The sequence below is a fragment of the Diplotaxodon limnothrissa genome, linkage group LG3 (genome assembly GCF_057381915.1).
Source record: "Diplotaxodon limnothrissa isolate DT_005_m linkage group LG3, D_limnothrissa_male_GT1.1, whole genome shotgun sequence".
NCBI lineage: Eukaryota > Metazoa > Chordata > Actinopteri > Cichliformes > Cichlidae > Diplotaxodon > Diplotaxodon limnothrissa.
Genome location: NC_140598.1, coordinates 58,324,709 through 58,350,831, shown reverse-complemented (window position 1 = coordinate 58,350,831; position 26,123 = coordinate 58,324,709). Strand labels below are relative to the sequence as shown.

Genomic DNA, 26,123 nt, shown 5'->3' with positions numbered 1-26,123 from the left:
AAGCAGAAACGACTGCTGCCCCCTTCATGGACAGCTTCTTGTGCAGCTCTGCACTAGTACATGGAAACTTCCCTGGAGGATGCATTCACACCACTTGCACATGAGCATTTGCAACTTCACTGCTTGCATGAAGAGCAAATATCAACTGTAGTGTTACAGCGTTCTAAATTTCAATATGAGAAACTGTGGCTATGAAGACAGAGTCTGTAGCTAAGACTGAGAGACCCGATAACTCTTCCATTGAAAATGTTGCAATGTTCATGTCAAGTGGTGGCAGATCAGGTCATGAAGTTCAGGTGATACAGAAGCATACGTGCATGTTGGGAATGGTGCTTCTAGAGAGCAATCTAAACAGAGCAGGAACATTAGGTGTGTCTTTGAGGGAGTTTCAGTCAAATCTGGAAAAACAGGTTTTTGTTATTTTTACAGGTGCAGTCGTAGAACATTTTGATCACACCTCATAATTTACTTAACTAAACAACAGTTTTCTGTTTAATCAGGCCTTCTGCTGACATTTTCTGTTGTTCTTTATGCGTTTCATTTATTTTTGTTCTATTTTAACAGGGTTCTCTATGATATTATAAATGTGTTGTAGTTGTTTTACAGCACTTTGTGACTTTTATGTCTAAGAAAAAGGGCTATATAAACAACTTTACTTACTTTATTTACCACAATGTGAGGATTCCCTAATAATTAAAAAAGGAGCTGAATCATTTTACCTGGATAGAATTGCTATGCAGAAATGATTTGTCCACTTTTCTTCAGACCATAAAAACGAACACTTTGTCTTTCAGAGTTGTCAAAAACAAATTCATTATTATTATTATATTAATTCATTATTTTTCCTGCAGATAAGAACCTTCCTAACAGCTCCAGTGTGGAAGTGGAGGTGACCCCACCTATGAATGGAACAGCAGGGCAAGAGGGGGAGACGGTAAGAAATGAAAGGGCACTCACAAATCGCAGTATGTGGAAAATCTATTTATACCAGTTCGTCGCCTGTCCACCTAACTGGGTGAGAAGGCAACGAAACTGTGAGACAAACATCAAAGTAAGAGAGGCATTTATGAATATTTTATGCCTCTCATCTGTGTCTGTGTTCCACCTTGAGTGTGATTGATGCAAAGGTTGCACCATGCAACTATGGCACAGGTCACTACTGCTGATAATTTCCCAGCATGCACTCGGGCGAGTTCCTCCATCTTCAGCCAGACCTGCCAAAGACCCGCCTCCTCCCTCTGAGTTCTGTAATCACACTCCTCACTCACCTGCTGCTCCCCGCCACTGGATGCTCGAAACAAACACACTCGCACACGTACGTCAACACAAACACACACTCGGTCTTTGACGTGTGGCCAGGCTCAGCGAGTCTCATAACGGCACCTGAACCAGAATCGCTGGCATTAACGACGACGGCGGGATGCAGCAACCCGCCAAGCCAGCAGACGGCAACCGGGCAGCCAATCAAAATATGTACACTGAGAGGAGAACAGACAGAGGAGGCGAGGGTGTCGGTCATCCTGCTGGATTTTCAACTTTTAAATTGCTATCAACAAGAGTAATCCCAAAAGCCTGCTAATGTTCCAACTAATGTTCAGCCAGTTTCAGCTGGGTGAACAATAGTGGAAAAAAGGAAAAGGAAAACATAACAGGAACTGTGTGCTAATATATTTAACTCTAAGCTTGATGGAAATCACACAGCTTGTAAGTCTCTTTGGGCAGACGACTTACTACAAGGAGACATTCAACTGATGTTGCTTGTGGTCTTTAATTACTGTAATGTTTCCTCCAACTGGAGGACATGCATTAGCCAAAGTGCTTTGGTTGTAATAATCAGTGGTTTGGCTAATCATTCTTCATAAATATATATGCAATTGGGGGGGGGAAAAAGGGGAAAAAATGGGAACGATTTTGTTGATATTCTCACAAACGTCACATGAACAAATTAGCTCCAGTTATCCTTTATTATCCTTTACAATTAATGCATGATATGGAGAGAGTTTTTATTCTGTTAACAATTATGCAGGCTCAGACTGCTTTCTTTCAGAAGCATTTTTTCTTGCCTCAAGCTTCCAGTCCTTTATCCAGTTTATCTCATATCATAGAGATTTGTAAAAGTCTTTCATATTGAAGAAAATTGCATGTATAAGCATGACGAAATTACAGTTTTACTAACATCGTGCTGTGTGTAAAATTTAAAGACAAGGTAGATAAATATGAAACAAAAAACACTGGCACGTGAAAAGTTTAAAATCTAAGAAGTAACATGTTTTTTTTTTTTTTTCCTTTTTAAATTCTGGACTTACATTATTAAAAATACAACAGAAGTGTTGGTGCATCAGCGGTAGTTTTGTATTTGAGAGAGTGTATAGTTTAATTTAGGTTATTTAGTTATTTAGTATGAAATGTACATAAAGTTCATTATATAAATATATGTATATATCTGATATATTGTATAAAGTGTAATATGTGAAGCAGCTTTGCATACAGTGGTGTCCACAATACTATGAAGTCCTACTTGATTAAAAGCACAAATAATACTGTACAAAGCTAATACTGGAAAATGTAAATAAAACATAACGTAATAATTTACCAATCTCAGAGATCAACATTTTATTCACAATAGGACATATAAAACATATCAAATGTTTAACACATTTTACAGTTTAATGAAAAATATTATCTCATTTTGAATTTGATGGAGCAAAAAACTGGAAAAGTGAGCATTACCACAGCGGAAGAAACATTTTTAAATTTATTAGTTTAAATACTAATACTAAATTAAAACAAAACTAATACATGAAACTATTTAGTTTAAATGGCAACGGCTCGGTAGCACGATTGGGTATAAAAAGAGCATCTTACAGAGCATCTCATGGGTTTGGATCCTCAGGAAACACTTCATTAAAAACAGGCATGATTCTGTTATAGAAATCAGTGCATGGTCTCAAGATCCTGACATTTTCCTCTCCTAAACACAGACATCATAACATCATAACCTGATATGATGCTAAAAAAATGATATTCTTGTGATTAATGTTTGGCAGGAAGCAGAACAGCAGGTAGATGGAGTTTAAAAACACCTTTTTTTCAGGTGATGATTCACAAACTTTGAAAGACCTGGATGCTTATTGGCATTCTTGATTCCTACATGCTGTTATTTTTAGATCCTGCACAGTGCACCTGCCTGTGTCAGCCAGGAAGTAGCTGGAAACAGCTCACACCTTCATATTGCCGCCAGAGGCCCCATCACGTTAATTGTTCAGTTCCTCCTGGATGTCTTGGCAACCAAGACTGGGGAATAAGGAGATAGTTAAGGTCAAATTAAAATTTGCAGCAGAGTTTTGCACGACTTACTGTCTAAACCCTTGAGAAGCAAGCCAAGAAAAGTAGTCATGTGCTGTAATTTTTCTCTGAGCAGCAGATTTTTCATTTTAAAATCTGCATCTGGTTCTAATTTTGATGGTGACATTAAAGCTATGTCTCACTCAATTGTCTATCTGCAACAACATGTTCTAGATTTTTCTGCTTTCAGTAGCATACATTTTGAATATTTATAAAGCTCCTGTAATCAATTATTTAAATAACATTCGGGAAAACTAAAGAAAATCATAACCACGGGATCTCATGACTCATCCTACGTCTTCTATCACAACTAAAGCGATGTGAAAAAAAAAAACAGTGTTCAGGAGTTCCTGGGTGGAAGTACCATTCAGTTTGAAGATTTGCTTGCTTTTTCTTTTCCTAAATAGGATGAGAATTTTATATCCAGATGGAGCCTGTGTGTGTGCGTGTGGGGGACAAAAAAAATATTCATGCCATTGCAGCTGTTAGGGCATCTATGAAGATGAATGTTTCATGTGAAGAATGAGACACTGCTGTCAGACAGGCAAATAGTGAATGGAAATGTGTGAAGTTTCAAATCACAGTGTGTGTTTGAGGCTTTCTTTGTGAATTACACATAGCATCTTAGTTTTAAACAGATGGCTGCATTTTGTCAATTCCTGGATACTCAAAGTTGAATCAAGAAAATAATGCAACACTCACAATGGAACACTCTGAACCCAAAAACCTAAACCAAAACAACAAATTTAGACGTTTCACCTCAGATCAGCTGATTTCAACATCGACCCACACCCACGGCGAAGCTGATATCCACGTAAACACCCCAATAACCTATATGGCGTGCAGTTTAGGCTGCTTTAGCCTGCCTGCAGTTGCAGTTGCAAGCTGCTTTGCAACCCGTCTTCACCCCAGCTACTCTTTTTTTAATACTGTGTGTGATTTGACGGATGTCGTATCTGTTGGCAACAATCCCTGCTCTGGCTTTCTGTGCATGCACATAAAAAGCCTAGAGAGGTGTGATCCCAGAATTCACTGCTGATGAAAATAACAATAATCTGTCGACTCTGTGGCTGAGATATTATTTTACTTGAAGACCAAATTCCTCTGTGTTTTTTTCCATTATTGTACTTGCATTATTTATTAACTGGAGATGCCCATGGAGGCGAACCTGTCAGATCAGCAGTGTTTTCCTTCTTCTGGTTAAACTAATGCAAACGCACCATTTGCATTTCCAGCCTTGCTGCAGCTGTTCTGCACTTTTTTTGACCATTTCAACTATTGTAGCTTTGTTGCCTCACACCGGGTACCAGAGCAAATGCTTCCCTCCAGGAAGAAAGGAAAAAAAAAAAGCAAATGTCACGCCTCCCCTCGCAGCTCTGTGGTGTCTGATAAAAGTCAGTGCCTTTAAGCACAGAGTTGGCAGTGTTACCAACTGAGCCACCACAGGGCAGGAAAGGCCCCCAAGGGGCTGGCATTTAGGAACCAAGTTAGACCTGGGAGCACCAGCTCAATGGGGTACTTTAGCATAGAAAGCAACTAAAGCAAATCATAAATAGTCAAATGCTGGATTCATGGTGAGCAGTGTCATCCAGAAACAGTAGTCTGCATGCAGTCAACATGCCCATGAAAGAGCTGCAGAGCAAAACCGTGTGGAGTGGACTGTCAATATTGTGATTGAACATAAGAAGAAGCTTTTGCTGCGTTTTTGGATTCTGCAGTGAGCCAAAATAACAATCTTTGCATCTTTTAAAAGCAGTGGATTTGGTCCAGAATTGATCTTTGCAAAGCTTCGGGTGTTTTTGTTTTGCTTTTTAGAGCTTTTAAAAGACAACAATGCAGCCATCTGGATATGGAGAGGAGGAGAAATCAGAATGCTGAACATAAGTGATGCAAGCCCTTTTGTTTGGCAGCTCTGATTACCAAGGTTACCAGGCAATACTCAACAGCAGTCGCTGTCACAGCAGGATAAGCGCCATATGATTCATGATTCGTGCAGCAACCATCTTTAAAGATTTCTGCTTCACTGTGGCCTTGTTTAGCTGATCTGATTAAATTTGTTAAGGCCTGAAATGATTTCCTTGAGAAAATTACTACCCAGCGTATCACATCTGTTATCAGCATCTGTTTTACTTTGTTTTTCTGCCCAGTGTATCTTCTGCACCCCTTCACTTCATGTTTTTATACCTATTTATTCTCAAAAGGGCAGGGGATGAATTTTAGATCACTCACATGTTCTAGTCTGGCCTGCGTGCATGGACTTGTTCTCTGCAAGTCCCCTTGGCTCCTTATCATCTTCTATAATTAGTTGCTAAGGGACCTTGGGATCTTTCTGAATAGAAAAAGCTTAGTTGTTGTACTATTTAACTATTACCTGGATGTTTAAGTGACAGCCTGTAAGAAGGTAGATAAAATGATGATTTAGTCATCTTTCCTGGAATCTGATTTCATGCGAATCGCAGGGTGCCGTCAACTTTTGTCTCACTTGGCATTCCAGCAGCACGTCCAGTCACACCCTAAGGATCTGCTGATGCAGCCAACATCACCAGTCAGCAGTGATGAGCCCCCGATGACTGCTGACACTCAGCCCTTCAGGTTCAGTGGAGTCTCAGAAATCACAGCCACCTCTCTCTTAAAGTAGACCTGTTATGTGTTTGTTTTTTTTAAATTTATGTCATACTCTTGCAATGGCCAAAGTTTCAAATAATGAGGCCAAGTGCCCACTCTTCAGACTGTTTTCTACTTTATATTTTGAATCAAATCTCTGAGTGTTGCTCTGTATCAAACGAAGCCGGTTTATGAGGGGCAGCCAATCAGAAGAAAAAGAAAGTGGGCTTTCCGGGAGATCACACTGCTCGTTTCAGACAGAGGATGATCCGATGTGGTTGCAACATGGTCCAGTATAAGACATATTATTTTCAGCTACGAGTCATGCAAAACTACCCTGGTAAATTCCCAAAATGAAAAGAGAGACATGGAAATGAGCAGAATGGCTCCCCTTTAAAGTCATGGTAGCACACATCCAGTTCCTGCGATTAATCTCTGCTGACTTCTGAATTCCTTCATAACAGCGGTGTTGTCAAACTGATCCCTGCCTCTGTGGGTAGTGAGTATATGAAGCTAAAAGGGACACTTCCAATGTTTTTATTTTTCAGTTATTCCCTCTTGTTCACCTGATATTGTTTTCAAAATGATACATTTTGACCAGTATCTCCTTCCCTTTTTTCTGCTCTCAGGCTGAGGATGAAGAAGAAGAGGACCAGCCTCTGAGCCTGTCCTGGCCTGAATCTTGCCGCAAGCGCTTCACCTACCTCCTGATCATGCCTATTGTCCTTCCCCTGTGGCTAACGCTGCCTGACGTCAGGAAAACGGTATGCGACTAAATTCTCCTGAACAAGAATGCCGTGTGCGTGTGTCTGTGTGTACGTGTGCTGCTCAATCCTTCTTTTTTTATTTTCCAGTCATCAAAGAAGTTCTTCCCCATTACATTCCTGGGTGCCATCTGCTGGATTGCAGGATTCTCCTACCTAATGGTGTGGTGGGCCCATCAGGTACACAAGACTCTGTAAAAAGAACTGATGTTATGTGATCATAACAGCAGCCCAAAAGCCTAATGATATAAGAATAATCCTTACAAAATATATTTTCCTTCATTTCTCGTTCTTGACATTTATAATAACCCTCCATTCCCATCCACTCACGCATAATTACAGCTGTCTTGTTTAAAACAAAGATTGTCAGAGATACTTTTATCACCTCCTTCAGCTTCTAAGCACAAGGAAATTAAAAATAGCCAGAACAAAGATTAGTTTTTATTTACCCTAAAGCTTAGCTTTCTTTTTTTTTTTTTTCTTTTTTGCAGGTTGGAGAGACCATTGGGATTACAGAGGAGATTATGGGACTGACTATATTAGCAGCTGGAACCTCTATCCCTGACCTCATCACCAGTGTTATTGTGGCACGCAAGGGGCTGGGTGATATGGCTGTATCCAGCTCTGTAGGCTCCAACATCTTTGACATTACTGTTGGGTATGTTATCCAAGCATGATCTGGGTAGGGATCCGTATGTGATGTTTAGGAGAAGCACAGAGAAAGCAGTACTTTTTGCTCTGACGATGACTCCTCTCAAAGCCTTGAATTACTGTAGCATCATAAGTAAACTATTACTGGCTCTATGGGCCGGAGTAAGATGGCTTTCAGGCTGTAATGACATTTTTGCAGCGCAATTTTGATTTCCAAAGTCTTTACACAAGATTAGGTTCGGTTTCGTGGCTAAACCTGTATCATTTCTTCTAATAGCAACAAGATAGTAAAGCAAATGTACCGCGTTAGATGTGGCAACCACGTGCATATTTGTTAAGCAGCTTTGACGGAAAAAAGACTAAATTATAAACAGGCATATATCATTTAAAGGGTCAGTTTATCCAGGACATAGACGCGTATCTTCATGCTGTTATCGGCTCTCAGCAGCTCACGTGGTCAGCCTGTAACATATCGTGTGCTTGTGTACTTGCAGACTGCCGCTCCCCTGGCTCCTCTGGTCCCTATTCAAAGGCTTGAGACCGGTGCAAGTCAGCTCCAACGGCCTCTTCTGTGCAATCGTGCTCCTCTTCCTCATGCTCCTCTTCGTCATCATCTCCATCGCCGCCTGCAAGTGGCGCATGAGCAAGCTGCTCGGCTTCATCATGTTCATGTTGTACTTCGTCTTCCTGGTGGTCAGTGTCATGCTAGAGAACAAGGTCATTAGCTGCCCGGTGACTATTTAAGGACCTTTCAGGGACCTACATCCCCTCCGTCACCCTCACCACCATAACCATCCTATTTGTCTGCTGTCCGTCTCACCCGACCCTTTGCGATCCTTTACACCGAGAACAAAAGACAAATAAGAAGAACTGTACAAGAGATGAATGAAAACTGTGGGATCTCCCTTTATTTTCAGTGAGCAGGTGGTGGTGGGGAGCGCTTAAACCATTAAGGGACAAGACTACGGCTTGGCTGGTTTAACATAGGCTTAACAAGAGTGGATTTTAAATATGTTGTTATTTTCACTGGCAGGTGAGTAGGGTAGAGGGTTTGGGTGGGTGGGTGGGTTATGGGTTTATGCCAAATATAGAAGTATTATGCATGCCATTAGTTTAACTAGACGAGAAATGAAGGTAGGTTGAGAAGAATGACCTCCTGTGAAGTTCGGGGGGAGAAACAAACAAACGTGAGATGCACTGTTTAAAACTCTTAACAACAAATACGGCTGAGCTCAAATTTGTGATCACATTTGAAAGCACATACTGGTTGAACTGACTGAGACGTCGTGAGTGAATCGTGATGTGGACGAACTAATGAATGAGAGAAACGGCGCAGCGTGCGGATGAATGTGTTCTTCGAAACATGTTGTTTAATGGTCGATGGGGACGACTCTCTTTTGAGCTTCGCGCCTGAGCAGCAAGGAGCGCGGCGAAGGACAGATGAACTTCTATTTTCTTATTTCTTTCTTGCAAACTTGTCTGTGCTCAGAGTTGAAGCTTCTCCTCGCCCCCTGTCAGGGTGTCATTTTTCACCACTGAATGAGTCCTTTTTTCTTTTAAATTATTATTTTTTAATTCATTAGTAGCATTAGATAAACTGTAGCATGACAATCTGCTCCTTTTTTTCTTCACCCATTGAGCAAACATTAGGATTGTAAAGAGATTTCCATTTCACGTGCACCGATGGACAAAGGCAAGAACAAACAAAAGAAAAGCCTAAATGAAAGTTAGCTACATATGCTAGCCTTCAATATCTTGTACTGGTTAAGGGGGCAAAAACAAAAGCATGAATACTTAGGCTCATTAAAGATCCATAAACAAAGTCAATGTCAAGATAATACATTTGAAAATAACTTTACTGTGTTAAAGCGTCATGATTGATTTAGATTAGTCAGTGTGTAGTGCTTTGTTCACAGTAGAACTGGGCTCAAATCACCGGCTAGTTAAGCTCCTGGGGTAGAAGTTTCAAGGAGTCAACTGCATGTAGGGAAAAAAAGGAAACAAAAAAAAAAAGCCACCTGGAGGTGAATTATACCAATCAACATTTAAGAAGTTGTATACCGAAATGTATACTTTCCAGACATGCTTCATAACTTCTTAATGCAAACGAGTGCTCAGTCTCTATGTAGAAAATGTCAACATTGTACGGTCGACGATATCTATCAAACTTGTGCAATTTCTTTTCTAATCAAAGGTGCTTTTGTGTGCATGTGTGCAATCTGCATTTAAAGTCACGACACGATGACGATTCATAGAGGTCATACTACCCGTGTTTTGCAACTAACTGCAAAAAAATATATATATAAATATATACCCCGATCTGTGTTTTATACTGGGAAAATAAATCATAATCACGAACTCTCTTTAAGCATAGAATGTGGAAATCATCGACTCAACAGCAATATAGTGTGTGTCGTGTTGAAAGACACCCCTCCATCATGCGTCAGTGCCCTGCCCTCCCTCGCTGTCCTGTCCAGACATAAAAAACATACAAAAAAAAGAAAGAAAAAGCCCCACTTCATAAAGTGGGCGACCATTTCTCCTAAAACGAACCCCTTCCTGTTAGAGCTGGCCAGGAACACCTGCTTTACCTCAACACAGCCTCTGTACAGCAGCTTAGTAGGAGTTAACTGTAAAATAGTAGTAAATAGATTCTCTGAATGTGTGCGGGGAAATGCATGCGAGGCGTTCGGGCTGGTTACCCACTGACTGTACAGCGGAGCTTAGAATAGACGTTCACTTTTATGCACCCATTCAGAGACAAACACTAGGAACTCATTGGTTTTACTTTGTAAATAACAAACGTGTTTGATTTTTTTAATAGGTATTTATTTCTTTGCAATAGTGGATGGAAAAAGCTGGCGGCCCTTTATTATCATAATATTACAGAAACAACATAAGAATTCATTTTAAGGCTAAACATCAGATTAAAAATGTGTCTCTTCAGTTCAGAAAACGAGGGCTTTAAATACCACATTGCCTCCTCTGATTAAACAAATGTAGACGTGAGCGATGTTGCCATTTAAAGTTACAGATGCACAGGGCAAACAAAACTCTAGTGCCTGTCCAGACCGTGCTCACGATAAACCGCTGTGCTTGGCGCGTTCTCACATGTTATATTTCTTTGAGCATTTCTAGCAGCCGCATTCAAACAGTCGGTTTATGGCCTCTGCGATGACTCATGTACTTTCTGAAATTATCCTGCGCACACTCACCATTAAAACCCATTCCTCAGAGCTCCCACGCACTCGGGTTAATGTGATCACACCTCAAGTTTCTTCAACCACCTTTTCTTTAAAAGAATAGTTTGACATTGTGGGAGATTTAGCTTCTTGCGGAGAGTTAGATGAGAAGACGGCCGGAGCAGGTAAAAAAAATTTAAAAATCCAACACTTTGCTAATAAGTGTGATTGCTGAAAGATTTATCTATAGGCCTCACCCATTTGTGTTATTGAAATGTGACTCTATTCTACAAATTCCACTGCGTATTCGAGTGTTTGGACAACCTTGGATAGAGATATCATGTCATCATATCATTTTTTTCTGCTAATTAGGTATCAAAGGTTTGTGGGTGTGAGCAAGTTATCTCAAACTGCTACAACTTTTTGTCTAGCTTGACCTAATTCAGCTCAGGCTGAATAAGAAAAACAGAAGGCAAGACAAGAAAATTACTTCATCCTAATTACTTTTATTGCTTAAGAATAGAAACAGAGTTTAGACTTCTTAAAAAGGTCAAACTAGCCTGAACCATTAAATAAATTCCAGAAAATTCTGTCTTTTTGAAGCTGGAGTGCTTATTGAACCTTCTGAAAATGAAGAAAAATAATAAATTAAAATATCAGTTTGCATATATGAGTTTTAATTTGCATGTTTGTTTTGCTACATCTGGCATAGTTGTGCAATTTGTAAGTTTTTCAGAGGAATAAAATTCACACTGATGATGTAGAGGTCTCAAAAACTCATAAAAGCTCACGTATAAATATGATACACCTGGCATCACAGGGCTAGTTTATAAGCAATCAGCTTCTGCGTTTCAAGAGCTGCAGCAGCTTTCAGCGAATCACGCTGCAGGTTCTCCAAGTGTTTCGTAACATGTTTTCTCATCTGTTTAATCTCAACAAAAATATGTAAAAAAAAGCCTAAAATTAAGGAAACTTAGTTACATGTGGCTGTTTCTTCTTGTCTAACTATAAGCAACAAAGCAAACAAGCAAATTTCCTAAAATGTCTCAACTACCCTCAACGTGTTTACAGGTAATCTGAGTTTGGTTGGTCGTGTGGTACATGTGCATACTCTGGTCATTTCATTTGTTCCATTCCTCCAAAGCCCCTCCCATCAAGTCAGCAAATTTCCAAATTTTATGTCTTTTCCTTTTTTGACTGAGAGCATGAATGGGGAGAAGAACAAGAAAAAATAAACCAAAAAAGAAAGAAGAAAAAAAACATAGAAGCGACTTAGCACATGAGCTTGGAAGTGATTGTGGTTTACCAGGGTAAGCGACCATGAAAGTTGACCACTAATGAACATTCTTGCACTGTAAATGTTTTATTTTCTTGGTGTTAATGTAAGATTTATTTAAGGTGTACATATATACAGATACAAATTAACCATATAAACTATATGTGTAAAAGAAATATGTCTCTTTATGTAAAAACACAAAGTATATAATAAAAACGAATAAAGATGCTTCAAATATGCAATAGTGTGTTTGATGTCTTTTGTTGTTGTTGTAAAAATAATACTCTATTTCTCGCCATTACATCAACTTATCTGATGAAGTAAACTATATGGAGTCATGGCAACTTTAAGTTCCACATTAGAGAATTAAAGTCATGTAATGTTTCAAACTCTGGACTTCTACGGTGCTAATTTTAAAATTGTGAAACTCTTTCTTGATAACCAGTTCTGCTGCCTCTGGAAAAGCAGTCCTGGCATGCAGGGCTGCTTATGCAAATGCTCCGCTTTGCATAAAAAGTGGTAAGTCGAGATGCATGCCACTACAAAAAAGACTTTCTTGGCAGTGATGCCAGACTGTCTCTATCCATATTTTAAAGACGTAATAGGACTGCTATTAAGCACTAAGACAATGACACTGTAATGTAAGTACATTGGCATGCAGTCTGAGCTGATTAAAGATGATTAAAGTTTCTAAATTTTTCCATTGCTACCCATGCCTGGTAATTTGTGGAGTTACAATGTTGTGTTGATTAAAGCACCATATACTTAAATAGCAAAGATAGTGGCAGACCCAAGATGTCGGATGATAAATGATAAATGGACAGGGCCTTATATAGCGCTTTTTTTTTTTTATTCTACTCAAGCACTCAAAGCACTTTATACAACGTGCCTCGCTGACTCATTGACACACATTCAGAAAAGTACTTTTTTCTGGGCTTTTCTGCTTTTCTATCTGACAATCATACACACTGACACTCCAGTGAACGCTTTAGAGAGCGTCTCGGGGTTTAATATCTTCCCCAAAGATACTTTGGCAGGTGGAGCGGGTAACCTCAGGGACATTTAAATAAAAGAGGTTCTCTCTTATCTGAAACACTGATTCTGCTTTTACGGATTTGAGAGTGTGATAAAGAGGTGTAGCCTACTTTTCAAGCATTTTTAAGCAGAAATGTAGTGTTCGGTACATTCGCGTACCAGCATAAAAAAGTGTCATTAAGTCACGTATAACTGTGCGTCAGAGTGCACTCCAGGTCTTTAACAAAGTGTTCTGATCCCAGAGACAGACAAGGTGGGGAAAAAACTCAACCAGGAGTCCTCTTTGGGAGTTTTGTGATTTCATCTCCTGATTTCACTTTTATCTATCTCTATTTACAACTGTGCATGTAGAAAAATCATAATGCTACCCTGTGGCTAGGTTGCCAAGCTCCCTGAACAACAGGGATGTGTCTATTTATTATTTTTTTAAATGGTGCACTTCAGCAGAGATGTGCAAAATCAAGATTTGCATTTGATCATGAAAAAATATTGGCATTTTTAAACGTTTTACCTGTGTAAAAGTCATAACCCTACTTTATTAATAGCATTGTGCTCAGCTACACTTACAATTCACATATATATGTATATATATAAAATGTTAGTGTAGCTGGAGATTATTTTAATTAGGTACATGCTGATGGTTAGCGTTATCTGAAATAATACAACAAAATATATTGTCAATAAACTAACACATAACTAACTTTGACCTCAGTAAAGACAATGAGTGCATGATGCTATCCGTGCTCTCATGCAGTGGTGCTAACAGCAGTCTACTCTGGGGGCCGCCCCACCCCACAACCCTTTCTTTGGACACAACCCTGCAGAAGGAGTATGCTACAAACTGGGAGTGACATCCTCTCACTTTTGCTACAAAGACTGAGTCACATCACCTACGTCAAAGTGCACCCGTCTTTAATGCCCTGGGAGTGGCAATGGCCTGTCTATGCAGTTTTCTGTACTGCCTTAATGCTTTTTGATGTTCTACTGAACACTTTCTCTAGCTGGTAAAAGGATACACCCCACTGTCTGTCATCCTCCAGATTTATTTGATTTCTCCATTGCATGCTGCAACTTCCACTTCCTCGGGAGGAGCTGAGTAATTAGTTTTAATTTGGAATTAATAGCTAGGTTTCATTTGACGTAGACGTGACGTCGACGTAAAGCGCGAAATTTGACTGGCGGTCGGAAGTGAAAAAGATAAGCGCAAAATCACAGACAGACAGTACGCAAAATGCTTATGTCCTGTTGTGTTTACGGATGCTCCAGTAGGTCGACCAGAGAAACTGATAAACGGTATGTTAGGGTACCAAAAATAGCCCAACGAAGAGGAGAAAAATGGAAAATTCTAACCGAAAAACGTAGGAAAAAATGGATTTTAAATTTACGTTTACAGTCGGGAGGAGCAGAGTCTGCCAATGCCCGTGTCTGCAGCGACCACTTCGTCAGAGGTAATGTTATGTTTGCAAACGAACTTATTAGCATTAGGTTGTCGTTAAATTCTCGTTTACTTAGTGCTTTTAAGTTAGTAGTCTAATATTGACTTGATTGGGACTATAGGCTGCCCAAGTGCTTTGGATGACGAAGAGTCGGAGGACTGGGCTCCGACGGTCAATCTCGGCTACGAACGAAAACCCAGATCGGAATCAGTTCTCAAACGAGAGAAAAGAATGAAGCTTAAGGCAGAACAGCATCGATGTGCAGAGGCGATTTTGGATATGCAACAGACGGCTGAGAGCCCGGATTTGAGCCTAGTGACAGTGGAGAACCCCGAACTGCAGCTTCCAGCTGAGAATCCACAACCAGAAGACTTCAGTGTGAATGAGACATTCACTTATCCAGGTAAGATATTGTGCTGAGATGTAAAACAAACAAGAATCATGTCAAAGAGAAAAAGATGCCATTATCTGTAATGATTATGGTCCAAGTTACATATTACATGTTTGTGATTTTTTAATCACAGAGTAAATCCATACCATTTTATTCAGAAGAAAAGAAAAAGTGGCACTTATTACCGTCAGGCACACACCACAGGTTTTTGTACACTGCTATGGTTCTTATATTGCCAGATTCCAGACAGTCTCCTTTCACAGATAAGTAAAGATATCCGTAATGTAAGGTTTCTGTGGTGAGAAACATATAAATATATTTTTTGTTTAGACGCAACATGTTTTTTTGTTGATTAAAAAAAATAATTACATTAAATTAACATAGTGAATTAAACACATTACACCAGATTCTAATAGCCCACTAAAAAACTCCTACAGTGAAAATGAGTAAAAATTGAGGTTGCCTCTATTATGCTGATTATGCTCCCCCACTGTTATATTGCAGGCTGTGCGGATGCTGGATGCCAGACAGAGCTGACGATGGATGACATCGAGAAGATGGAGGATGTTTTGAGACAGAACACAGCAGAGCTGGTTGATCTTCGGAGCAAGGCTCTGGACACACAGTTCAGCCAGGAGGCTTTTGAAAAAAATGAAGACAAGACAAAGTTCTACACTTCTTAGTTTTAATTCAGATTTTTGAACTGTGCGAGCCCTATATCACCTCGGGACCTATGTCTTTGTTGTCCAAATTTGAACAATTCATACTAGTTTTGCTGAGGCTGAGACTAAATCTGCCCCTGAAAGATTTAGCTTTCAGGTTCAATATTTCTCTGTCCACTGCTTCTAGAGTTTGGCATAAAGTAATTGACATACTTCATAAAAGGTTAGAGTTCCTAATTGAGTGGCCAGAGCGACATGTTCTTCAAGCTACGATGCCACTGAGTTTCAGACAGGCATTTGGATGTAAAGTGGCTGTGATTGTTGATTGCTTTGAAGTCTTTATTGAGAGACCATCTAATCTTCTTGCACAAGCTCAAACTTGGTCCAACTACAAGCACCATCACACTGTAAAATTTTTGATTGGTGTTGCCCCCCAAGGCTACGTCACTTACATATCTTCTGCCTGGGGAGGGAGAGTTAGCGATAAGCAGATCACAATAGAGAGTGGCCTCCTAAAGAACTTGTTACCTGGAGATATTGTCCTTGCAGATCGTGGGTTCAATATTGGCGATAATGTGGGGTTTTACTGTGCTTCACTACAGACACCGGCATTCACTAAAGGGAGAAAACAGCTGTCAGCCTATGAAGTGGCAGAGACAAGGAAAATAGCCAATTTGCGTATCCATGTTGAGCGAGTCATAGGTTTAGTCAGGAGGAAATATCAAATTCTGCAGAGCAGGGCTATGCCAATAGAGAACATGTCCACAAAGCCAGGTGAGACACATGCATTGATCGACAAGATTGGGGTAATTTGTTGTGCCTTATCAAATCTCTCCGAGTCTGTTGTCCCACTGGAGTAAGGGGGGTGGGTGGTAATCAATCAGTTAAAAAAAATTAAATGTCTTGTCACTGTCACGGCTCACAGAAGGGGGTGGAGAGGAAGAGTAGTGTCCAGTATCTGCTGCTTGGCTCTGGTGATAAGTAGAACAGGGTAGAGTAATAGTAGTACCTAAGTCCTGACTCCTGATTAGTCTGTAAATGTTTTCAAATGAAATATTTTTCTCCAATTGTCATATTGTGCTGGCAGTTTGTACAGTATTATACTGTGAGATGGATTGCAATCTATTTTGTTTATTTGTTTAAAAGTCTAATCTTGTAAATAAACCACCAATGTATTATTATGCTGCCTCAATAGCATTTAATCATTGTGTAGTGTTACACAACACTTAAATGACACAATTAAATGTACAATAAAATTAAATGACAATTTGTGCTCTAATGCTACGTCAGAGCAAATACAATAGCCAGAACTCATAATGACTACCATCAGGTCATAACAATATTCAAAATGTCATTATGTTGTCGTCCTTTTATCACATTACACATGTATGTTTGTAACTTGCTGTCCCAGTATTTCTGGGAGTATACTGTTTCTAAAAAAACACTCAACTTTAGGAATCGCATCATCCCAAAACTCAAGGTCAGGCAAAATCCTTTCAACAAATATGTCATTGCGGTTCCACACAACAAAGTCACAGTACTCTGCATTTGCAATGTGAAGCTGTGCCTGAATTTGGTAATAGTAGTCATGAGTTGGGTCCAGTGTGACATTATCCCCGTCACTGATGAGGCAGAAGCCCTTCTCCCCAGCACGCATGCGCAGGTTGACCGCATCTTTCTGAGAGTGTGGGCACTAAAATCACAGTGATGAGAACAACAATCAAGATTTATCTGATGAAACAGTGAAGAAGCAAAGATGATGGGTGTGGTCTGTGTTATCATAATCTCTCATTGCCCAAAACAAATGTCTATTTGACACAGACAATAAAGCCTCATCTTATCTTAATTGAACAATAGATTAGAAATTAGAAAAGGTATTTCCTGCATTTTTACTCAGTTCACTGATTCTTATGGAAAGATGTCACACCTATGGCCTTGACTACAACAGAGTCAATACCTTAATCTCGCAGATGCCAGTTCCATGACAGTCACAAGTGACTATCCCATCAGGGGAGGACCCCATGTATGGCCACTTGGGGTTCAGCCAGAGACCGCTGTCCATACATGAGAAGCCTGCATGCTCCTGGCTCATAAGCTTCTCATATGCTCCTCTGGCTTGTGCTTCATGTTTGCATCCATAACTATAAACAGTACACATGCCAAACATGAAAAGGAAATTATTACTTAGTATTGGATGTGTAAAACAGTAAAGTGATGTATTATACAATATGCCATTACCCTAAACTATACTTAGTTCTTACCCTGTATAACCCTAGCCGTATAAGCCTATAACTAACCTCCATCTTCATAACACTTTTTTTAGTTACAGTTATGGACAGTTTCATACCCCAAATCTTAACTCTGCCTTACCCTACATCAAACCCTAAATACCTTGTAGCAGCTGTGGTGAACCTATATGCCTCTGGATAGCATATGGCCTTGATCAAGCTCTTTGATGGTTGCTGGGGGTTGGTCTTAAGAACTTGTTTCAGCTTAGAGGCAGTTACGCGTCCAGCTCTTTGCCTAAACCAAATACTGCTTGCACTCTGACTTCGAGTCGCCCTCTCTACAGCCTGGACTTGGGACAGGGTGAGCTCTTCAAGCTGGAAGTCCAGGCATAGCTCTTCAAGGTCTTTGGGGGGGAGCTGCAGTGTCTCTGGTGTTCTGTACTCAGGCACAGTTTTAGGAAGCATGCTAGACTGGGGGACAAATTCTTTGTGGTAAGGTTCCCTAGACATCAGTGCTGCACTCCTTGGACAGTTTTTGCTTAAACTCTCAAAAAACCTACAGTATGTCTCTGAATCTCTCTGCACTCTTGGGCATGGAAGTGATTTCCCAACCTTTTGTGTACTTGTGCAGCCATCAATGGAACACTCAAGCTTTCGTTTTTTTGACTTTGCTGAAGAGAAGTCAATCAGAGTTACTGGGCAAGCAGGAATCTGGAAAAATTAAGCCAAAGAAGATCATTAAAATTTAAAAAGCTCTTTTCCAAAACGCTATATATTCGTTTCCAAAAATATTCGAAATTGAACAGTGATGGCAGTGGAGTGAGTATGTGTGTTTTAGGCTGGGTATAGTGGTTGGTTGGCAGTGAAGTGTGTGTGTGTATGTTGGGTGGGGATGGAGGTGCCATGTGCTGGGTATAAAAGGAGTGGAAAGTAAGCAGTTCCATGTTGATGAAAATGTGGTGTGAGGAGTTGTGAGTATTGAGGAATGCATGAGAAATGTGAATATATAAAGTGCTGCAGTCAGGTGTGTGTGTGCGCAGAAAACAAGTGCTAGGGTGTTGAGGCATGCATGAGAAGGGTGTGATATACAGTATACGGTTCTGCAGTCATGGTTATGTTAGTCATGAAAAAGGAAATGGCTTTTAAATGCTGTTATAGCGTTTTGGAATAGAACTCTTCATTTATTAAAGTACTGCCTTTTGTCTGACCCCTCACCTGCAACCTGCCCGGCTTGATTAGATCTACCAGGAGCTTGAAGCCCCCGCCGGTATAGCCTACAGGGTCATTGAGGCACTCAAGCTTCCCCACCACGACAAGGTAGCAGTATAGGGGAAGATATTTTATCCTACTGTCACATGAAGTCCCAATATAACATTCTTTATCCTACATTTTGCTTTTTGGCTTACCTTTTTAACATGAGATGGCATCAGCCACTTGCACTGCTCTGATGTGCATGTCGCTCTCATTTTCACCCCAGCTTCAACTGCAAAAAGAACAGCTCCAACGTGCGAGCATGATTCTGATAGTCTGGAAATAGAGCACATAATCTTTTTAACATGAAATGCAATATTTACAGTACATTTTGATGATGCATAGCTTACTAATACTAATGTGCAATGGCACTTTATTTGAAGTAACATGTTTATTCATTAACTCTTTCTCAACAGCCTATAGAGAAATCATTATCTAGGTGATGACATGACTGAATAGTTCTACCCTCTATCTGAAAAATGCATCTGAGTGTCATGAGGGATCTAAGGCAATCACACAAATTCTTAGCTGATGAATTCTTAGCTAAAAGAAAACACTCTCTCCCCACTACTACTGAAGTACACCTGCAAAATGCTAGCAGTGCCCTATGCGTATATGTGTGTGTGTGTGTGTGTGTGTGTGTTCTCATTGCAATAACATCCTACTTAATTAGGCTACTAACCCTGCCATACAATTGCAATGAGCTGCAATCACTTCTCCATCCTCCTTTGCAATTACCCAAGTCTTCAGAGGTGTCTCGTTAGACCGCTGAGAATGGTTTACCTTGAAACAAACAACTGTCACTCTAACGAAGTCCTAAGGATGTGGCATGTTTGTTGACGTTAAAGCCGCTACCGCTAACTGTTAGCGTGTTTAAGATAAAGCAATATAAGAACAAACACTCACCCTTGCAAACACCAAACTGTATCCATCACGGAGACGTTTTGTTCCAAGGTTGTGGACCCACCCGCTGACAAAAAAATTGTACGCCTCCAGACTCTTGAAAGCTTTCATTTGCTGCCTAGTGTAGTAAGAAGTCTGGAGGACCAAGTAGTTGGTGATATCCACAGCCTCGATAGTAGGCAAATCCTTTACTTCTGTGGTGTATTCGGACATTTTCAAAGAATACGGATCACGTCCGATATATTTTTTAACTATCTGTTTATATCTCTCCCGAGAAACGGGGTCTAAAGTTGCACAATAGCTGCTCTCCTGACTCTCCACAGTGTCCTCCATGTTTACTTCCGCCCTCCACTCAAAAATCGCGCTGCCTCCGCACGTCATCAGAACCACGTGACCGCAACCCAACTATTTGGCTCTGTATGAATACAATAGACTCTATACTGCTATTATGCTTAGATAAGCTGCCCCCCTTTCATCCTCAATGAAACGTTTTATATTGTTGTTTGAGATCATCAATGATGATAGAAGTTTTTATTAGTGGCCTTAAGCATAGTCTAATATAAGTAAGGGCACTGATTCTCTTTGCTTCACATTGTGCCTTCTGTGTTTGTCTGGGTAAACTGTGGATACAGGGCGCCCTCTTCTGTTCAAACACTGACACGTCACTGTGACTAAGAGCGAAAGTTACGCAATCATCACTTCGACGTGTTCCACCCACTTAAAATTGTCCTCCAGCTATTAAGATTTCTACCGAATTGCAAAGTGCTTGGCTTTCTATAGAAACCTGCCTCACAGTTTTCCACGAACTTCTATATTTACTTGGTGTGATTTTCCCCAGTTCATTATAACTGGAGAGAGATACAATAAAACTCAAACCTTTTTTACCCCCCATTCTCTCTGGTGGATTAAACGAGTGTTGTTGTTATTACAATCCGTCTTGTAGGAAACATAAAGAATTTCTCTGGTAAAACGGACACAAACGCCCCCTGCACGAAATCTACAAATTTCCCCTTTTAAACATACGCTCAAGTAGTTATTGTGAAAAAAATATGTTACTCCTAACATCCATCCATTTATGAACGTGAACATGAAGGCTGGTCTATGTAACTGATTACTTCTGCTACTGAAAAAGAAAAGAAATAAATAAGTTTATTCATAAAGAAATCGACTTTAATGTCAATGTTTCATTGTTATTTTTAAGGGCAGTTTGGTCCTGAATTACAGTGTGAACCCAAATTGAAAAGGAAGCACAAACCCTGCATAGCCTGGAGACTCACCTGGTTGCATGTTGTAAGGCATAAAATCTAGTTCAAGGCACACACACTGGCGAGACATTGGTTGTGGGGGGGTGAGGGGAGAAGGGTAAGAATGTGGGTGAGATGACAGATAGTAAGAGATTTGGATTACTGAACTTGATAGGACATGCATTGGATTCTATAAGGTGAAGCCAAACTTTGATGGGGGCAAGGCACGATGAACTGGCTATTGTCTGATGTGCTTCCAGGGAGGCAAAGAATTTCCCGGGTGTTTCCTGCTAAATCCACTGGGATAGTCAAACACAGCCCGATTCTCGATAACTTTTCCTGCACTTGCACATCAAAGAGTTTTCATCAGAAATCAATTAGATGTGCAGATAAAAGGTCGCTGCTAGTCTACAACACCAAAAACAACCACAGTCTGTGTGAACTTTTTAAACCTACACCTAACAACATCTCTTATCTTTCCTCAGAAGCATGTTTCACTCCCCCAAGTGTTCCCAGTTTTTTCATGTTTATCACTTTGAGTGGTGTCACCAGCACGTTTCACTGGAAACCGTGAGTAAGGCCGAATCATCGCTGAAGTAATTTACTCAGAAAATTTGGGATTTTTGAACATGTTAAAAAATGAACCTCCTGGTATTCCCCTGGATAAGAGTCGTTTGACTTTTTGTAGTGCTAGCTCTCTTTATCTCCTGTCATGACCATGTTAGTAGTGCTAAGTTTCAAAGCTCTCCAGGTATTCTCCTCTACTTTTTCTGGACATACCCAAAACTCTAGCTTGAAATACACGATGTCACGGTAAGGCTGATGGAATTCATTTTTAAGTGTTGCTTATTCAGGGGTGGCTGTTTGATACGTGTGTTGAGTGAACAGTGCATGCTGTTCATGGAAACACTGAGTGGGAAAGCAGATCATCTGGTAGTCGTCACAGTTAAGGCAGCAGAGTTGTGAAACACTAAATTAACGCTGAAGTGGTTTACTACATGGTCAAATATCAAGTTTGACAGATCTAACAAAAACTAAGCACTGAGATTTAATGCCTTGTTGAGTGTATTTTATATGAAATTTCTAAGGAATTTGAAGAGGGTAGGGAAACCAAGTAAGCGCAAAAACTATATTAAAAAAGGGAGCCAAAGTTTCTTAACTTAAGAGTAAAATTTAAGCACCCAAACCTGTCTTTTGGCAGGCATTAATAATTCAGTTCACAGCTTACTGTAAACTGAGATAAGATTTACTAAATGTCAAAAATGCTTTTTTTTTTGTGACGCTGTAATCTCAATTTCACTACCATAAATCACCTTCACTTCAAATGTCATCACTTTCTTAAAAATCACCTGCGGCTTAACCCTCACGTCATCCTTTAAGAGAAAAACCCCACAGGTTTTTGTCACTGGAGCCATGATAAATTATAGAGGAACACATCCTTCACCTAAGCTAGAGGGATATTTAGTTCATGTTGTCCATAAATCACAACGGAGTACTGTGAGCCTCATATGTCACAAGCTGTAAAGATCTCCTACAGTCTCTTTTACACTTGCATTTTTGCTTTTTTTTTAACAAAAAAGATCCACTTTTGTAAATTAAAATTTTTTCTCTTAATTCTTCATGGGAATTAATGATTATTTTTTCAGTTGGACTTACTGTAAATAACCAGTTAGTTGTATTTACTTAGTACAACCGTGTCTGGATTACTGTTTTATATGTTATGAAGTTAATACAGCACGTAAGGCAAACATTAGCAGCACCCCAAACACTTTAATGTGAAACCATTGGTAACAATAAAGTCATAATACCATTAATATAACACAAAGCTCTGCTCCCTCTCTCTTTATATACGGATATGTATAATATGAAAATAGACAAAACAATATAAAAACCAGTGCAGAAGAATCAAATCTAGTTTCCTCTTAAAAGTGTTAGTCAGTGACAGTGTTGTAGTCAGTGGGGAGTTCCCATCTTACCCTTCACATTTTTGTGAAGCTAATGTAGCTAATTTGTCAGCTTTTAATGAACTCCTCGTGGAGTACAGAGGGTGGCTGGTTCAGCAAGACAACTTTTTATCGATCAGACTTTTGCCCAGTGACTTCATCTGCTCACTGCTACAGGGCGTGCTTACGATTGACTCAGCAAAATACACCTAAGCCAAATCCTCTACACTCATTTGATCCTGTTACAAGTGTGGCAGCAGACTCTTGTCTGAGGCAGACAGAGTGAGAGCATAATTTTACAAATATGTCACACTCATGCGTGTCACCACTTAAAGATGCCCCAATTAGCTGTTTTTGGGAACTTGTGTGGGGAGTCGAGATCACCAATTTCAAAAGGGGGTCTCGGTGGACCTGAGATCATATGATGACTCACAGCAGGGCCTCTGTTGATCTGATTTGTAACTGCTGCACATGTGGCCGTGTGATTCAGCATGAGCCCGGTTTGAAAGAGGGTTTTGGTTAGCTGCACAGAGAAAATGATGTATAATAATAACCATGCAAGCTGACATGCACTGATATGTCAGCATGAGATTTCAAGCTGACTCAGAAAGAGCGGAAAAACAGCAAATATAGACAAAACACAGCAGCTGGTTTAAACTAAACTGATTTTAAGGGTTACAACTTCAACATGTTGCGGCTATAGGAGCAGGAAAAAAAATGTCATGTGACAAAATCTAATGAGCTTGGAAAGAAAAGCGTCTGGACTTCTTTAGGTTTCCTTGGAGATGTTTTTTTTTTAAGTCTGGCTTAAAATTTGGGACTCCACCAATTGTTCTTAGAACTGAAGAAGCTTCTCGGATGAGGTGAAACATCTTCAAGGAAACGTAAAGAAATCCAGATGCTTCTCTTTCCAAGCTCCTTAGACTATGATGACCTGGATGACTGAGAACCTTCACAGACATGTGACAAAATCATTTTGTTGTCCTTGAGGAACTTTATGTTTCAGAAATGAGCAGAATAGTCATTACAGTAATTCTTTTTATATTGACAGGAGCTGGAGCATAATTATGAAAGTTTAACAAACGGTGGGAAATAAAACCCTCTTACTACAAATTTACTTATAGCTGCTAATGGCTGGTTTGCATGCTACTATCAGAATACTTTTTAGTATATGTCATTAGTGTGTAACTGTTGCAGCACATCACATATTTGATGCATTTCATGCAACCGACCAGTTACATGAAGCGTCTAGAAAGAAAAAAAAGTGATAGCAGTTATTAATTTTAAAATCAAAAACCTATAATTAAAAAAATAAGTAAATTCTTCTTGGGACAGATTGTTTTTAAAGCATTAGTAATTTAGTAATTTCATCATATCATTCTGAACAGTGCTTGTTATATTCCATACTTCATATTGTTTCCTTTTGTTGACGTCCACTCAGCAAAACCATGCAAACTAGTTTATAAGCTCTCTGTAAATGAGGCTGTTGCTTGTCCTTGTCCCCGCAGCAATCAACAGTTAGAATATCCATAGAGGCAAATTCTTCCATTCACTAAAAGTTCCTACGTACTGATTCATGTATAACCACAATCAAGCACACCTTACATTTTCCCTGGGAAAAAATGTGAAGCACTATTCCTCACAACTGTGTGTTTACACCTCGTTTCGCAGGTGTTATAACAGTGACTTGTATCTTGATCCTCACACCGGTGATTTCCATTTGATTCCCATGTTTTCTCTTCAGATTCAGATGTGATTCTGTGTTTTTATGACAGGAATGAGCCCCTTTGTGTTGCTGTTATTTTGAACTTGATTAGAGCTTCTCTCCTGGAGTATTCCTGACAAGTTTCAGATGTATACCTAGTATATTGGATGTGTGGTGACATGCTTTCTGTGCTGTTTAATGTTCACTTGCGATATTACAAGTATCTGTTGTGTCACTCCTGTAGTTCTTGCTCTCTCAGAATGAATTTACTGCTTCAGTGTGATTTAAACACTGGAAAATATGCAACCTTCCCCTTAACAGACCTACCTTTTAAAATAAATTTACATTCCCTGCAGCACACATTTGTACTGATAAGTATTGTTTACAGTGTGGTTGCCATGGTAAACAACTGCTTACTGTACGAAATGGAAACACTGAGCCTGACAGATCGTTTTTGTCTTTTTATCCTTTGAAGTATTTGTTCTCTGGGAGTTGACAGGTGTGTCCAGAGTTGACACCTACCTTGGGAAGTGAATCATCAGCCCCGACCAAACTGAAATGAACTGAAAGATTGTCGTTTTTCTTTTAAAAAGACAGAATCTTGACCTTCTCACTAGCTTAGGCTTGATCACGGGTCAGCTAAATATGTTGTTTTAACTTCATTTAAAAAAATGAAGCTAAATGCTGGGAGGATGGTCTATTTAGCACCTGTGAGGGGCAGCGGCAAAATAGGTTTAGAGTAAATACAGCAAAGGAATTTAAAAACTCTGTGCTGTTAAATTATTACATACTGACTGTAAATAACACTTTAATGTTTTTTGTGCTGCCCTAAAAAATCTAAATGGAAAATGTATTTTATTTTGTTGTATATATACATACTTGGGTCAGCTGACATCAGTGGTTGAGGTACTATATACATAAAGCATAAACGCTCCAACTGGCTTTTAGTAGTGATTAGGTTTAATAAAAGGTTCCAAGATGTTCTTTTTAATGAATTGTATGAATGTAGTGAAGTAGTATCAACTTTAAATAGAAATACTCACAAACCATAGAACCCTCCACTTTTACGCTTGTGTGGAGGAACACAAATGTCCCTTTTTTTGCTAGTTGGTGGTGACTGTTCCCACATCATGATTCACTCATTTACAACGGCTGTAAATGAGTGACTATCTAAAAGAAAGAAGGTTTTTTTTAAAAACGTTATATAAATAAAGCAGTGTGGAAGTTATAAGTCTATCCGCTGAGCAACATCTAAATGAAACAGATGATGATGAATGGTCAGAAAGTGCGCTTTCATACACTGACAGCGTTTCCTGTCGTGGATGGCGACCACTTTCTGGTCTAGACGATGTTTGAATCATTCTGTGTGATTCATTAACAAACCGTGTCCTGTAGACATCAGCAAAATTTCCTGCTAAAGTGGGACTGTTTAAATTGCATGCCCTTACAGCAACATCCAGAAGTCGAGTAAGGTTTGCAGGCTTTTCTTTGTCATTTTTTTTT

At 39.7% G+C, this 26,123-nt stretch overlaps 2 protein-coding genes and 1 pseudogene across 3 annotated transcripts in view; 2 read left to right on the top strand and 1 right to left on the bottom strand.

The window, feature by feature from the left end:
* LOC146636667 (sodium/potassium/calcium exchanger 2-like) overlaps positions 1-8,108 on the top strand; it is a 43,334-nt gene extending 35,226 nt beyond the window's left edge. Inside the window, exons 7-11 of one of the 2 annotated variants that reach the window (XM_085350981.1) lie at positions 852-934; positions 6,579-6,713; positions 6,804-6,893; positions 7,205-7,371; positions 7,859-8,108. In XM_085350981.1, the coding sequence (XP_085207107.1) occupies positions 852-934; positions 6,579-6,713; positions 6,804-6,893; positions 7,205-7,371; positions 7,859-8,108 (725 nt within the window). Of the gene's footprint in view, positions 1-842; positions 935-6,578; positions 6,714-6,803; positions 6,894-7,204; positions 7,372-7,858 lie in introns of both variants that reach the window. The other variant, XM_085350980.1, reaches the window with a different exon arrangement.
* Positions 8,109-14,088: 5,980 nt separating this feature from the next.
* On the top strand, positions 14,089-16,368 carry LOC146636666 (uncharacterized; annotated as a pseudogene).
* Positions 16,369-16,711: 343 nt separating this feature from the next.
* On the bottom strand, positions 16,712-20,109 carry LOC146636665 (uncharacterized). The gene is made up of 6 exons (XM_085350979.1): positions 19,732-20,109; positions 19,508-19,608; positions 18,981-19,101; positions 17,738-18,285; positions 17,304-17,487; positions 16,712-17,039 (listed from the first exon to the last, which is right to left on the bottom strand). The coding sequence occupies exons 1-6, from the start codon at positions 20,107-20,109 to the stop codon at positions 16,725-16,727; spliced, it is 1,647 nt and encodes a 548-aa protein (XP_085207105.1). The 3' UTR covers positions 16,712-16,724.
* Between the last annotated feature and the right edge of the window lie 6,014 nt (positions 20,110-26,123).